Source organism: Pleuronectes platessa, chromosome 5 (assembly GCF_947347685.1).
Source record: "Pleuronectes platessa chromosome 5, fPlePla1.1, whole genome shotgun sequence".
NCBI lineage: Eukaryota > Metazoa > Chordata > Actinopteri > Pleuronectiformes > Pleuronectidae > Pleuronectes > Pleuronectes platessa.
The window spans coordinates 24295949-24308371 of record NC_070630.1 but is presented as its reverse complement, the minus strand read 5'-3'; the positions used below and the strand labels follow the sequence as shown (position 1 = coordinate 24308371).

The 12423-nt window shown below is 40.1% G+C and overlaps 2 protein-coding genes across 2 annotated transcripts; one reads left to right on the top strand and one right to left on the bottom strand.

Moving 5' to 3' along the window:
• Positions 1-148: 148 nt before the first annotated feature.
• On the bottom strand, positions 149-2740 carry LOC128440703 (histone H3.3A). The gene is made up of 4 exons (XM_053423504.1): positions 2583-2740; positions 1537-1680; positions 1154-1307; positions 149-1062 (listed from the first exon to the last, which is right to left on the bottom strand). The coding sequence occupies exons 2-4, from the start codon at positions 1662-1664 to the stop codon at positions 934-936; spliced, it is 411 nt and encodes a 136-aa protein (XP_053279479.1). The 5' UTR covers positions 1665-1680; positions 2583-2740; the 3' UTR covers positions 149-933.
• On the top strand, positions 2182-12073 carry nop53 (NOP53 ribosome biogenesis factor). The gene is made up of 12 exons (XM_053423503.1): positions 2182-3475; positions 3990-4066; positions 4270-4372; positions 5107-5309; positions 5926-5981; positions 6506-6601; positions 7487-7588; positions 7694-7858; positions 10374-10549; positions 11202-11268; positions 11668-11744; positions 11852-12073. The coding sequence occupies exons 1-12, from the start codon at positions 3270-3272 to the stop codon at positions 11910-11912; spliced, it is 1389 nt and encodes a 462-aa protein (XP_053279478.1). The 5' UTR covers positions 2182-3269; the 3' UTR covers positions 11913-12073.
• The last annotated feature ends 350 nt before the right edge of the window (positions 12074-12423 follow it).

The window sequence follows — 12423 nt, the reverse complement described above, 5'->3', positions numbered from 1 at the left end:
CGAATAGAAGTTTATAAAATACATGCACAAGAATGTGAGTAAGACCTGCAACCATCTTTTTATACATATATTTTTTGTTTTGTTTCCAAAATACTCATTAAGATTTCCTGAATTCCAAAGTGACAAGACGTAGATTCTCTTAAACAAGTAATTTAACCACAAGTATGTTTATTATGTTTGTAAGTGAATTCCAGGATACAAATATTTTTGCCTTTAAAAATGACTGAAAACATAAATCAAACACACAGTAGAAAAAAAAAAAGGTTACCATATCAACCTGAGAGAAGAACCAAAAGTCAAAAGATTAACCTGGACATAACGACATGGCTGAAAATTAAAACATGATCAACAAAGTTCTGCTACATATATGCCGCTTGCAATCTGTCAAATCATGCAGTGTCATCATAGCACAATGACGTTTCTAACTGACATCCAGAATCAACATTTCTGTTTTGATACATTAAAAAGGAACAGTAGAAATACACCATTATTGTAAAAAAAAAAAAAAAGGAGAAATCACTACTTTTACCACAATTTTCTAATAAAAGAAATCAAAAAGACCAACTATATCAATGTATGTGTCTGTCTGAAGATGAGTGTCTAATTTTCAACCCTTGTTTAATTTATTACACTATTCTTGGCTTGCAAAAACACCCTACTCATGGAGATAAGAAGACACTTCTTTGAGCAAGCTAGAGAGAAGTGAGGAGTGTAACTGTGATTCAAAGTTTCAGACATTAATGAAGATATCTCTAAGGAAACTCTGCTACTAGTAGCACCAAAGAAGACATGATCACACATTAAACGTTTATCACAATCATATGATATATATAGAACCTCAAACCAAACTACTAAGTATAGATATGAAAGTATAGGGATGAAAGAGTGGTAAAGGGACAAGAGGACAGAGCATATAATAAACCAGAAAACATCTTAAGCACGCTCTCCACGGATACGACGTGCCAGCTGGATGTCTTTGGGCATGATGGTGACACGCTTGGCGTGGATGGCGCACAGGTTGGTGTCCTCAAACAGACCCACCAAGTAGGCCTCACTGGCCTCCTGCAGATGACAAATCATTTTTGTTTAGGTGGGAAAGACGAAAGATTGTTTCAGTACATGCGTTTATTACATTTTTATGGCTAATACTGACCTGCAGAGCTCCGATGGCTGCACTTTGGAAACGCAGATCAGTCTTGAAGTCCTGAGCGATTTCTCTCACCAGGCGCTGGAAGGGCAGCTTGCGGATCAGCAGCTCAGTGGATTTCTGATAACGACGGATCTCACGCAGAGCCACAGTACCGGGCCTTGACAATGCACATAAATAATTATATAGGAGGATATGTGAGGCAGAACCTGGTCCTAGAATGTAAATATATATATATATATAGTTTTTTATAAATACAGCTGGTTTGGAGATTCTACTGGTTTGAGAGTTTTTTTGAACTCATGTGATTTCTCGACCTTACTTATGAAAGATGTCAGTAACTCATAGTACAGGGTTTCCATCTGGCCTGTAAGCTTCTCTTGTCTCACCTGTAACGATGGGGCTTCTTCACACCACCAGTGGAGGGGGCACTCTTACGAGCAGCCTTTGTGGCCAGCTGCTTACGTGGGGCTTTGCCTCCAGTGGATTTACGGGCGGTCTGCTTGGTACGGGCCATGACTACTGAAGATCACCTGAGGATACATAACAAAAAACACTTTAAGGATTGTGCAATAAAATTGCATAATTTGAAGGATAAGTTATCATTTTCCGTTTATATTTAATTTAAATCTTAACATTCACTTGACAGACTCTAGTTTCGAGTCAGAGCTGGTTAGAAAATACAGACAATATCAGGAGCCTTGTTTAAAAAAATAAGATTGAGGGTGGCTTATGCAATAACTGTAGGAAAACAGACAGCGAAAGTATCGAATCACAGAACGGGTCCTTATCATGTAAACCAATCACATTCTGCGCACGGGATTGTCGGGCGGGATGTTGTGAATCTTTAAGCCAATAACCGAGCGGCAACTTGGCTTCATAGCCCGCCTCTTGCGCACTGGATGTAGGTTCGCTCGTTTCTTCATATAGTCAGGCCCGGTGGCTCACAAGGCTTGATTTTATATTCAGAATGAGCTATTCTGAAGGAAAACCAGGCGACCCCGCCCACACCGGCTGCACGGTGTACGCAAACCAGCACACCCTGACTCGATGGCTGGCTGCTGGCTAGAAGAATGTAAACGGGAAGGAAAAATCGTTGTAGGAAACGAAGAGGGTGACGATATAAACGACGGAAGATTGTAAAAACCGCAGCACGAAAGTGGAATATACTTTTGGAAGATGACAGGGGACATATCAGGGGATCGATTGGTGAACAATATTTTGTCAGATGACCCCTCACTGTAGGAGCATTACCGAGTCAAATCCAACCCGATCACAAGTGCTGTTCAGGTCCCTGACTCCCCGAGCAGCCAGATAATAGCTCGACTGCCCTGCGTTTTCTTTTTCACCGAAAATAAACCAAAAACACGTCCATCCGACTGCTAATGTCACATGAAATGATAGATTTGAGTTTTATCGAAAAGGTGATGCTTACCTTTGAAAAGTTCGTGAAAGATTGCAGCTCCAAAATGGGATTTTATTCTTGAGTCTCTTAAGCGTTGTTCTCGCTATAAAACCCAGGGAGGAGAAAAAAGGAAAAAGTACATAGGAGAGGAATAGGAGACACGTTTCCCATGATGCATCTGGGACAAACATATTACCTACATGCTGCAACAAGATAAACAACTACATGACTTCACTCATGTGTAATGACACATTTTTCTACATTTATTAACAGCTTTGTTAGTTTATTTCTTTAAATTTCGAAATTTTTTGTATAATTTTATTTTACTATGATTAAAAAATGCAACAACACTGAAATGTCAGGGAGGTGAAGTGCACTGCAATCCAGCCATTTTAACACTGTATTTGCATTTTACATTTTGTTTTATTTAATGATCATTAAATAAAATATTTGATACCAAGATAACAAGGCTGGTCATTGTTGTTAACGTCATATATAAGAGTATATGATTTTCAGATTGTTTAACCCTAAGAAGCTATTATGGCCCTATAAGCTGAGTTATATAAGGACAAAATTAAGTTAATATTTATATTCATGTGTGATTAAAAATAATAAGCTTTTTCAACACATGCGCTGTCGGTCCTGTGGGTGGCGCCAGCACCTCCAATCCAGTGTATAAGCATTGAAGAAGAAGACACGTGTTTCTGTTCTTTCAACATGGCGTCCACCAGGAGGGTGAAACGCGTGGCGTCTTTACAGCCTGGTTTTTTAAAGGTAAAGCCCTCAGCTGACTTCAATGAGGCGTCAGGCGTCAAGAGGAAACGCGTGAACAGGAATAAGAAGAAGAACTGGAACAAATACAGCGACATAAACGATGTGGAGTCGTTTTTAAACGACGTCAGGCACCAGGAGAGGACGACAGGGTACGCAGTTAAATGTGGTGTGATGTGTAAAAACATGACCAAATTGATTCAATATAAATGTTAACTCTTTACCTCTCTCACAGGCCTGGTGTCGGAGTGTATTTATATCGGTGATGTTACACAGTTAACCACATGTTGCTTTGTTCGCCTAAAAGAGCGTCACAAACTACACGGGTCTTCTGTTCAGATGTAGCCAGGAATTTCCTTTTAATTTGTATTTCATATAAATTATCCATGTTGTTTTGTGTCTGATGACTTCTCTACACAGTGAAGTTTATCCAACACCTTCAGTAAGTCCACATTGAGATTCAGTCTAGTGCCACAACAGTGTTTTGCCTTAGTAGAATGTCAGAACATTTGATAAGATTTCTGATGTCGTCTAAGTAAAAGTGCTGCTTTGCTCTGTACCTTCGATTTCATTGCATTTTGCCCTGTTGGGTGTTTTTATTTCAGTCCTCTGACTATTTGAACACACAACAATGACGTCACCAGTTGTGATCTGCGTGTGTTTCAGGGGTCTACTGTCTGAGAAGTCAGATGAAAGTTTGTTCTTTTTGGACATTGGAGAACCGAAGAAAGCTGAGCAGAAGGGTAAATATTTTATATTAGTGTGTGTTAACTACTAAATAGAGATTTAATGGGACCAACAGTCACAATAAATAGTTGTACTTTCCAGAGTAGAACAGGTTTAAATGAACCCCTGTACTAACCAATAGGATTGTGTCTTCACATGCTTTGATAAAGAGATGTGTATGTATTTTCTTGTTGGTGATTAATCAGTTTTTTTTGTGAAGTGCCAGAAACCGTCTGGGGAAAGACGAGGAGAGGGAAACCTGCCCGTCCCCTGAGGATAGACCTTATCCTGCAGCACGACTCCCTCGTTCAACCACCGAAAGAGTCAGTACCCATGTTTTTTTTCTCTCTCTCTCCATCGGTGATTTGAGTCATACTTTAATATTGTTTGAAGAAACAGAGCCCAGTGTCCCCTAACATTTTATTTGGTTGACTTTTCACTACGTTTCAGTCTGTGAATTTGGCAAAATGTAGTATAGTATCTGGGAACAGTGGTATTACATGAATACTGTTACTTTTCATTTGTATTGGATATTAAAATGTAAAGATAACAGTAGTTTATGTTTTCCAATGACCCATATTCACAAATTTGTCTGGATTTAATGTATCGCAAGCTTTAAGTTTTATATGTAGTTACCTGAAAGTACTGCAGTTTGTACTGTGCTTTCTTAAATGTTTGAGAACTGTTCATGACCGGTGATGATCTCATCCTTGCGCTCCCAGTATTTCCTTCATGGGAATGTGAAGACAACACAGAGGAGCTCAGGAGACTGTTATGTAAATTGTGTCCTGAGATCTGAGGTTATTCAAACACTCACCACAGTGTAGATAGTGTCAGATAAAACAGGCCCAAAATCTATATGCTTGCTGTCTATTAAATTCATTACTTTCTCCTGAATTCGTGTAACTGCTTACAGACATACACTGAACTTAGGAGACACTCTCTGGCGGAAGACCGATATCAATTCTCCGGGCTTGGGCCAACTTCTCTTCCTGTTTCCCTTACATCGTCCAATCCTCCATAATCAACTGTTCATGTCATCTGCCTCCTCCCTCAGTGTGCTGGCCCATCAGCAACCTAATGCCAAGAAACTCCGTCGTATTGCCCAGAAGTCTGAGCACTTGGTAGCCAAAGGCGTGTTGCCTCGGAGACTGAAGCGGCTGCAGAGGAGACGGCCTGTCATCGAAGGGCCCAAGAAAGTAGTGACAGAAGCCAACAATTACCCCGAAAGAGGATATTACGACATATGGGAACAAGAGAGTGAGTGGAGTCTGTCTGTCTGTCTGACCGTCTGTCTGTCTGTCTGTCTGACCGTCCTGTGATGATCTCATCCTTGCGCTCCCAGTATTTCCTTTGTGGGAATGTGAAGACAACACATAGGAGCTCAGATGATTGTTGTGTATACGTTCATCTGGGATCTGAGGACACTCTTAAACACTCCAATAAGGAAGCCACCAGAATTGCTCTCTGAATTTGTTGACGATGATATATCCATATGGACAACATCTCAACCCAACATAGAAATTGAGGAGTGAGTTTGTCTTAATCACTCACTAGCTTTCTCTGAACCCATTTTATTGGTTCTTGCAGCTGCATCAACCAGAATCAGCTTTAACAATTAGAGCATGAAAGTGATTTGATTTAGTTGTTTTTGCAACAAGTCATCAATTAACATTAAAATTATCACCATCCTTTGCTTTCAAGGTCTGTTACATATGTCAGTTATTGAATCAGAAGAATTTAAGTAAACATTTCAAATAATCATTTCTAGACAGTATTGGAAATTACCTTTGGTTATTTTTGAACCAGCTCTTAAAGTGTAGATAAACAAATCCTTTCTATATTTTCTTTGTATCCAACTTTTTCCCCATCACAGCCAAAGATTTAAGTGATCCCTGGTACCTTCAACAGACTGGCAAGAAGCGTGTTAAGGTGAGATTGTTTTTGTCAGATGTATCTTGGTAAAAAAACGTCCAGCAGAGGAGCTAATCCACTTGTTTAGGGGTGATGTCACACCTGATGTAATATCCATAACCAGGTCCAAACCATCAGGTTACAAGCAAACAAGAATGGCACAGCTTGTGAATTAATTCACCATTAAATGTGTTTTAGAGGCATCGATTAGGATTAAATTCAAGTTTTTTTTCTTTCTTTCCACCAGAGCATACATGGTTTAATCATTTAATCAAATTCTTTTCAGTCTTCACACTGTCATTGCTTCTGTGCTGTCCCACTAATTCTGGCCAGCAAAGGTTAGCACGAACTGGCAAAAAACAACTTTAGTTCGCATCAAATTTAATCTATTCCCTCATCTGCGATCTACAATTACGGCAAGGGACATGGAATCTATATAGTCCCAGAGTTTGGACCTAGACTTGTCACAACTTAACTGAATATTTCCCATTGCATGAATGGTGCTTTGAATGTGACGTTTGTGGTCTTATTGTTTTTTTCAGCGTCCAGATAAGTTGAATGAGAAGCCGTCTGTCCTCCCTGCTGTGGAGGTCATCGCAGCGGGAGGATCCTACAACCCAGACTTCTTTTCCCACCAGGTAACTGAACCATGTACGCACAACACTAAAGTATGAGACGGGGTTGATTCACGGGTCGGGAGGGTAAGGTCGTAAAAATGTTCATTTCTGATGAACAGCTCATGGGTTCGGGTGGGTGAAATGGGTATCAATGTGTTAAATATTAATAGCATTCTCAGAAAGGGGAACATTAAACCAAAATAATCTTGTGAATTCCTTCAACGAGCGCTCATTAAGCGCAGCCTGGCACATCATTTACTACTGCGTTTTCTTAAATGTTTGAGAACTGTATAACCGGTGATGATCTCATCCTTGCGCTCCCAGTATTTCCTTCATGGGAATGTGAAGACAACACAGAGGAGCTCAGGAGACTGTTGTGTTAATTGTGTCCTGAGATCTGAGGTTATGCAAACACTCACCACAGTGTAGATAGTGTCAGAAAAAACTGGCCCAAATTTACTATGCTTCATTACTTTCTCCTGAATTCGTGTAACTGCTTACAGACATGCATTCAACTTTGGAGATCCTCCAGACATTCTCTGTAGGAGGTGTATGTGAGAAATCAAATGTTAGAGAGCCTCTAGACTTTTTGGGGACTTTCTCCTGCCAGTCCCCTGGTAAAAAGTCTGCACTATATTCGAAGGAGCCGATGTGAGAACACAGCAGGAGTTTGTCCATAGGATTCACCGCATCCCAACATGACCAGTGTCTCAGGATGTGTGCTACACAAGACACCAACAATATCAAGAGTTTTTTATTATACTCTCCCATGCATTTAGGCCGGGCGGATGTCCACATCCGTCCTGAAATATAACCAATGTTTTAAGAAGCCGGTCCCATGAGTTACATTGTTACTTTTTGTAATGTGCTGAATGAACTGACTGTTCCCCTTCACTCTGAACCCAGGCCTTGCTGCAGGAGGCCCATGAAGTGGAGGTTAAGAAGAAAAAGGCGGACGACAAATTAGAGAGACAGCTCGCCGTCAACAAAGAGGACACAGCGACATTGGTACAGATGATCATGCCAGCTCTGCCTTCGTTTTCTGATTCATTGTAAATGTAGCAGAAACTCTGAACTTGTCTCTTTGCTCATGTGTGTCCGTGTGTTCTGCAGGACACGGTCTTACAAGAAGAGGTGGAAGGTCTGGTAGAAGAGGATGAAGAAGAAGAAATGGCTCCTATTGAGGAAGATGATGATGATGCAGTAGTAGGAGCCATCGCCTCGGGAGAAAAAAAGACTGAGAAACAGAGGAAGAAAGAAAAGGCAGAAAAAATAAAGGTACATACTCGATACATACTTAATTTTAAGGGATAATTAACTTCCTGTTTCATGCAAGTGAATGTACTATTCCACTGAATATGTTAAGGAGCAACAGAGTAAAAGGCAACTAGCCTGTTTTTATATTCTGGAAACATCACATTTTCTGTAAAGTAATGAAGCTTTTTCATAAGATTGAACTTAATTGCAGATGTATTTTGCTGCATTATTATTTTGACATTTATTAATAAGGGCACCAAAGATTTGCTTAAGACTCCTTAACATGAAAAGTGAGAAGTAATTGAACATAGATCTGAAGTTATTTGTTAGGTAATCAAAATGAGATGTATCTGCACCTACTTTGGTAATTTTCCCCAATTGCCTATAATTAAAAACCCTTGGGCTTTTAGATTGGGGTTCAACAAAACAATACACACTAGGAAGACCCATCCCATGTTCTGGGAAACTGACAGGCATATTCCACAGTTTGTTAGACAATTTCATAGAGGAAAGCATGAAAATAATCAGATAAATCGATCATAGAATTAATGAATCTCCCTTCTTTGAGGCACTTTGGACTTTTCAGAGACGAAAATTCATCATCACATGGGTTTCAGAGAAGCATCGATTAGGATTTAAATTCAAGTTTTTTCTTTCCAGGACAGCATACATGGCTCTACTAATTTAATCAACTTCTTTTCAGTCTTCACACTGTTATTGCTTCTGTGTTGTCCAGTTAAGTCTAGCCAGCAAAACTTAGCATACACCGGCAAAAAACAACTTCAATTCGTGTCAAATTTGATCTTTTCCACCATCTGAGAACTACAATTACGGCAAGGGACACGACACTGCAACATCTTGATAATACCAGAGTTTGGACCCCGACGGGCATATTCCACAGTTTGTTTGACAATTTCATAGATGAAACTAGAAAATAATCAGATGAATCCATGTGTGTGTGAAAATGCAGCGCTTGTTTCGGGATAGAATTCTCAGGACCCACTCAGCTCTGGCATTAACTTCTGTGCTGAGTGATCTGAAGTGGTTGGCATTAAGTATTAGAATTAGTGGTTCAACTATGTATCGGCCGTATATCTGTAGCGGCCGATATTCGCCTTGTTTACTGCCATCGGTGCATCGGTAATAAACTTGACTTTCACCTATGGCATTGGCCGATGTTCATTGGTATTGTAACGTCCCCGCCTCACAGACGACACAGAACTTCTCTTATTTGTAACTTTATTAAAGTCAACACGAACACATCACACTCCTTGTTCCTTCTCCGACAATCCTCACATCAACAACTGTCTTCGACAATTCCTTCATCATTCACCCCTGACCCCCAACAAACCAGCCAATGACAACTTGTCATCCCACACAACCCTACCCCATTGGTCTAGAACTGTCACATGCCCCACCCCGACATGTTCACTGACCCTCAGGACATCTCATTACTCCTTTAACACGGTGTCTTAAAGAGGACATATTATGAAAATTCCATTTTTGTAGTGCTTCTACACGTTAATTTGGGTATCTGGCATGTCTACCGTCTCAAAAACTGGGCGGGGCACTCAAAACAGGTCAATCTGAGGAGGGCTGCTTTAGACAGGGTAAAAAGGTGCTGTTTTAAATGATCCTTGTGGTATTTTGACCAAAATTAATTATTTTCCTGGCACAAAAGGGTGAATGAATAACAAAAAAAAATAAAGAAACATCGGTATCGGCTAGATTGTTGTTTTAAGTATCGGTATCGGCCAAGAATTTCCATATCGGTGCATCCCTAATTAAAAGGCTTCCTGATTGTGGCTCCTGTGACCACTTGTGATCAGATATCATTTCCCTTCTCTATATGCAAATAAGCACGTACATCATTTCTGTTTGCAGTAGACCAAATTATGTTATGAGCAGTCTGAGTTTACAAATGTGTCAATGTGAGTGCATTTACCTATTGTTCAGTCGGTTGGAGAGAGGGGGGGGGGGGTCTGTGACGGAGTGGAGCCAGAACAGCATCAATATTCTGCATGTAGCTTTACAATGAAACAGATTTTAGCCATTTTTAAAAAAAGAAAAAAGAACAAGGCTGTGTATAAGTAACACTGAGAAGAAACTGTAGCAGTTCAGAGGATTTTAGCTAAGGAGGCGTTCCTTCAGTCGGCACAGGACACATTTGAGTTCACACAGCAAAAAGAATGTGGCAACATGCATCCCAAGACCACGTCTGAAGGTAGTTTGTTGTTGGATCTCAAATGTGTCCTCATGGTGCCTATGGTCTGTTCACACCTGAACTTTAAGCTGACCACTTGTGATTGGATCACTCAGGACAGATGTCAACGTCAGGTCTGACCGTTGCAGAACAGAATGTATGATAATTTCATAACTAAACAGAGCAAAAAAGTGAGCATTCATTTTAAGTCGTTGATTTAAAATGAACTGTTTGCAGTTTGAAATAACTTCCAACTGCTCAGAAAGATGCCGCATTGTTGTTTCTCCACTCACCATCTGATTGTCTACCTGACTGTTCCTCTTCCCACCCCAGGGGCAGCTGCGGCAGGCCGACAGACGGGAGATTGACCAGAAACAGCAGCTCTTCCAACTTCGCTCCATTAAGGCGTCCGTCAAAGAGCAGGAACAGAATACAGAGGAAAAACAGAAAATACGCAAGGCAAACCAGGAAGCCGAGAAAAGCCAGCCCAGACGCCTCGGCCGACTCAAGTACACATACCGCTCTCCCACTACATGTTACCGTGTGTTTTAAAGGGGTCCAGTGATTTAGTATTGCACTTTGATAAAGTGAAGCAACTCGTAACACGCAGAATAAAATGGTCAAAATAAATAGAGCAGAGGTTGAGATTTCCTGACTTATGGTCTGTAAAATTAGTAGTAGGCTCCAAAAATGGTGGATTGTAACTTTAATGCTGTAGAATATGTAATAATATTCCTGCTCTTATCTCTGCTGCGGAAACTAAGCTTTTTTATGTATTCATAATATGTTGAGCTCATTTGAGACCATGTAGACATTGTTTTTTAATGGTGTTACTTATTTGATTAATTTTTTTAATAATTAATTTCCACTTCAGCAGCAGATATAATACAATATATTATATATACACATATGTTACATATACATGTTATTTGATACTAACTGTAGCTAAGTATTTTTTTCAGTTTAAGTAGTTGGAATATGTTTCAATTTTTTTTGGTGCAAAAAGTGTAGATGTGGTAATTCCTTTTAACCAGGCTCTTCACTCTTCCACTTTTCATTACAAACTATTCAGGCACATCAGCATTAACATAAAAAATAAAGCTTCCTCAGACCTTTTCTTGACCTCAATGTAAACACTTCGCTTTTTGCTCTGATTTGCAGGTTCCAGCCTCAGGACATGGAGGTTCAGTTAAGTGACGAGCTGGCCGGCTCCCTGCGACAACTCAAGGTACGTCACCAACATCTGTAATGTGCCCTTACTTATCCGCTTTGACCTTGAGGACTTGGTGTCTTTATCTGTAATGGCTTTTGCTTCATTTAGCTGGTGTATTATCTTCAGTACTCTGTTTTGTCTTATTCTAAGCCTTATCCTATTCTTTAATACTCTGACGGCCCACTTTCCCTCTAGAGACAATTATAGTTTCATTTGATGTAATTGCCAGTGGAAAATTCCTGTGTCTTCTGTTATCTCCTGTCAGTAAGTCTCTGAATAATGCTTTAATCAGCCTTTATGCTTTAAATGGGATTTAGTAATTTGGGTGGGAATTGAATATTGAGTCACATTTTCCTATCATGGATTTATCTGTACATTTCCGTTCCTGTCTCTTGTAATGTTGCATCTCTGCAGCCAGAGGGCAGCGTCGCCAAGGACCGCTTCAAGAGTCTGCAGAAGAGGAACCTGATTGAACCCAGAGAAAGAGCCAAGTAAGGACTTGTTATGCAATAGCTCATCTAAGATGCTTGGTGATGAACAGATTGATGAGGTGTGTATTGATGAACATGTACGTTTCCACCCTGCCCCCATCTCTTAGGTTCAAGAGGAGACTCAAGCTGAAGTATACTGAGAAGAGGGCTTTTAAAGCGATCACTTAGGGCCGACCCACACAGCCCAGGAGCCAAGCACGAGAAGCTGGGCTACGATTAAAGCCACAAGTGCAACATCATGGAACGGTGTATATACAATGTAATAAATGTTGATTTCCTGCTTGTCCCTTTCAGACAATTACAACTTATTATTAAAAAAAATAACAATTTGCTGGGAGTAGTTTATTTCTAATAGTTGTATGTGTCTTGCAGTCTCTATAAATATACTATCATTTTCAATTTCTGTAAAAGTTATGTAGTTTGACCCCTATCGGAAAAGGTAAACCATGGGTTTGAGGTATGAATCATGCAGTTACCTCTTTTACACCACAATCAGCAGGTATACATAGGTTTTAAAATATATGGGTCAACCCTCTATAAAAGGCAGTTCACGCCCTTCCATTGCCAAAAGAGAAGTATGCCTTTCTGTAACCCTTCAACCCAGGAGTGAATGCAGATTGTATACATTCATTACAGGCAAAAGCCAGATGGTTTTGCGAGATGTGGCATTTTTTTAACA

What these genes read in the sequence shown, in the direction of transcription:
- LOC128440703 (XM_053423504.1), bottom strand. Translation starts at nt 1,664, where the DNA reads ATGGCCCGTACCAAGCAGACCGCCCGTAAATCCACTGGAGGCAAAGCC. An exon ending in AAGAAGCCCCATCGTTACAG is followed by an intron (nt 1,308 to 1,536) that starts GTGAGACAAGAG and finishes TGCATTGTCAAG; the next exon opens with GCCCGGTACTGTGGCTCTGC. An exon ending in CAGCCATCGGAGCTCTGCAG is followed by an intron (nt 1,063 to 1,153) that starts GTCAGTATTAGC and finishes TGTCATCTGCAG; the next exon opens with GAGGCCAGTGAGGCCTACTT.
- nop53 (XM_053423503.1), top strand. Translation starts at nt 3,270, where the DNA reads ATGGCGTCCACCAGGAGGGTGAAACGCGTGGCGTCTTTACAGCCTGGT. An exon ending in CTCGTTCAACCACCGAAAGA is followed by an intron (nt 4,373 to 5,106) that starts GTCAGTACCCAT and finishes CTCCTCCCTCAG; the next exon opens with TGTGCTGGCCCATCAGCAAC. An exon ending in AAGAGGACACAGCGACATTG is followed by an intron (nt 7,589 to 7,693) that starts GTACAGATGATC and finishes TGTGTTCTGCAG; the next exon opens with GACACGGTCTTACAAGAAGA.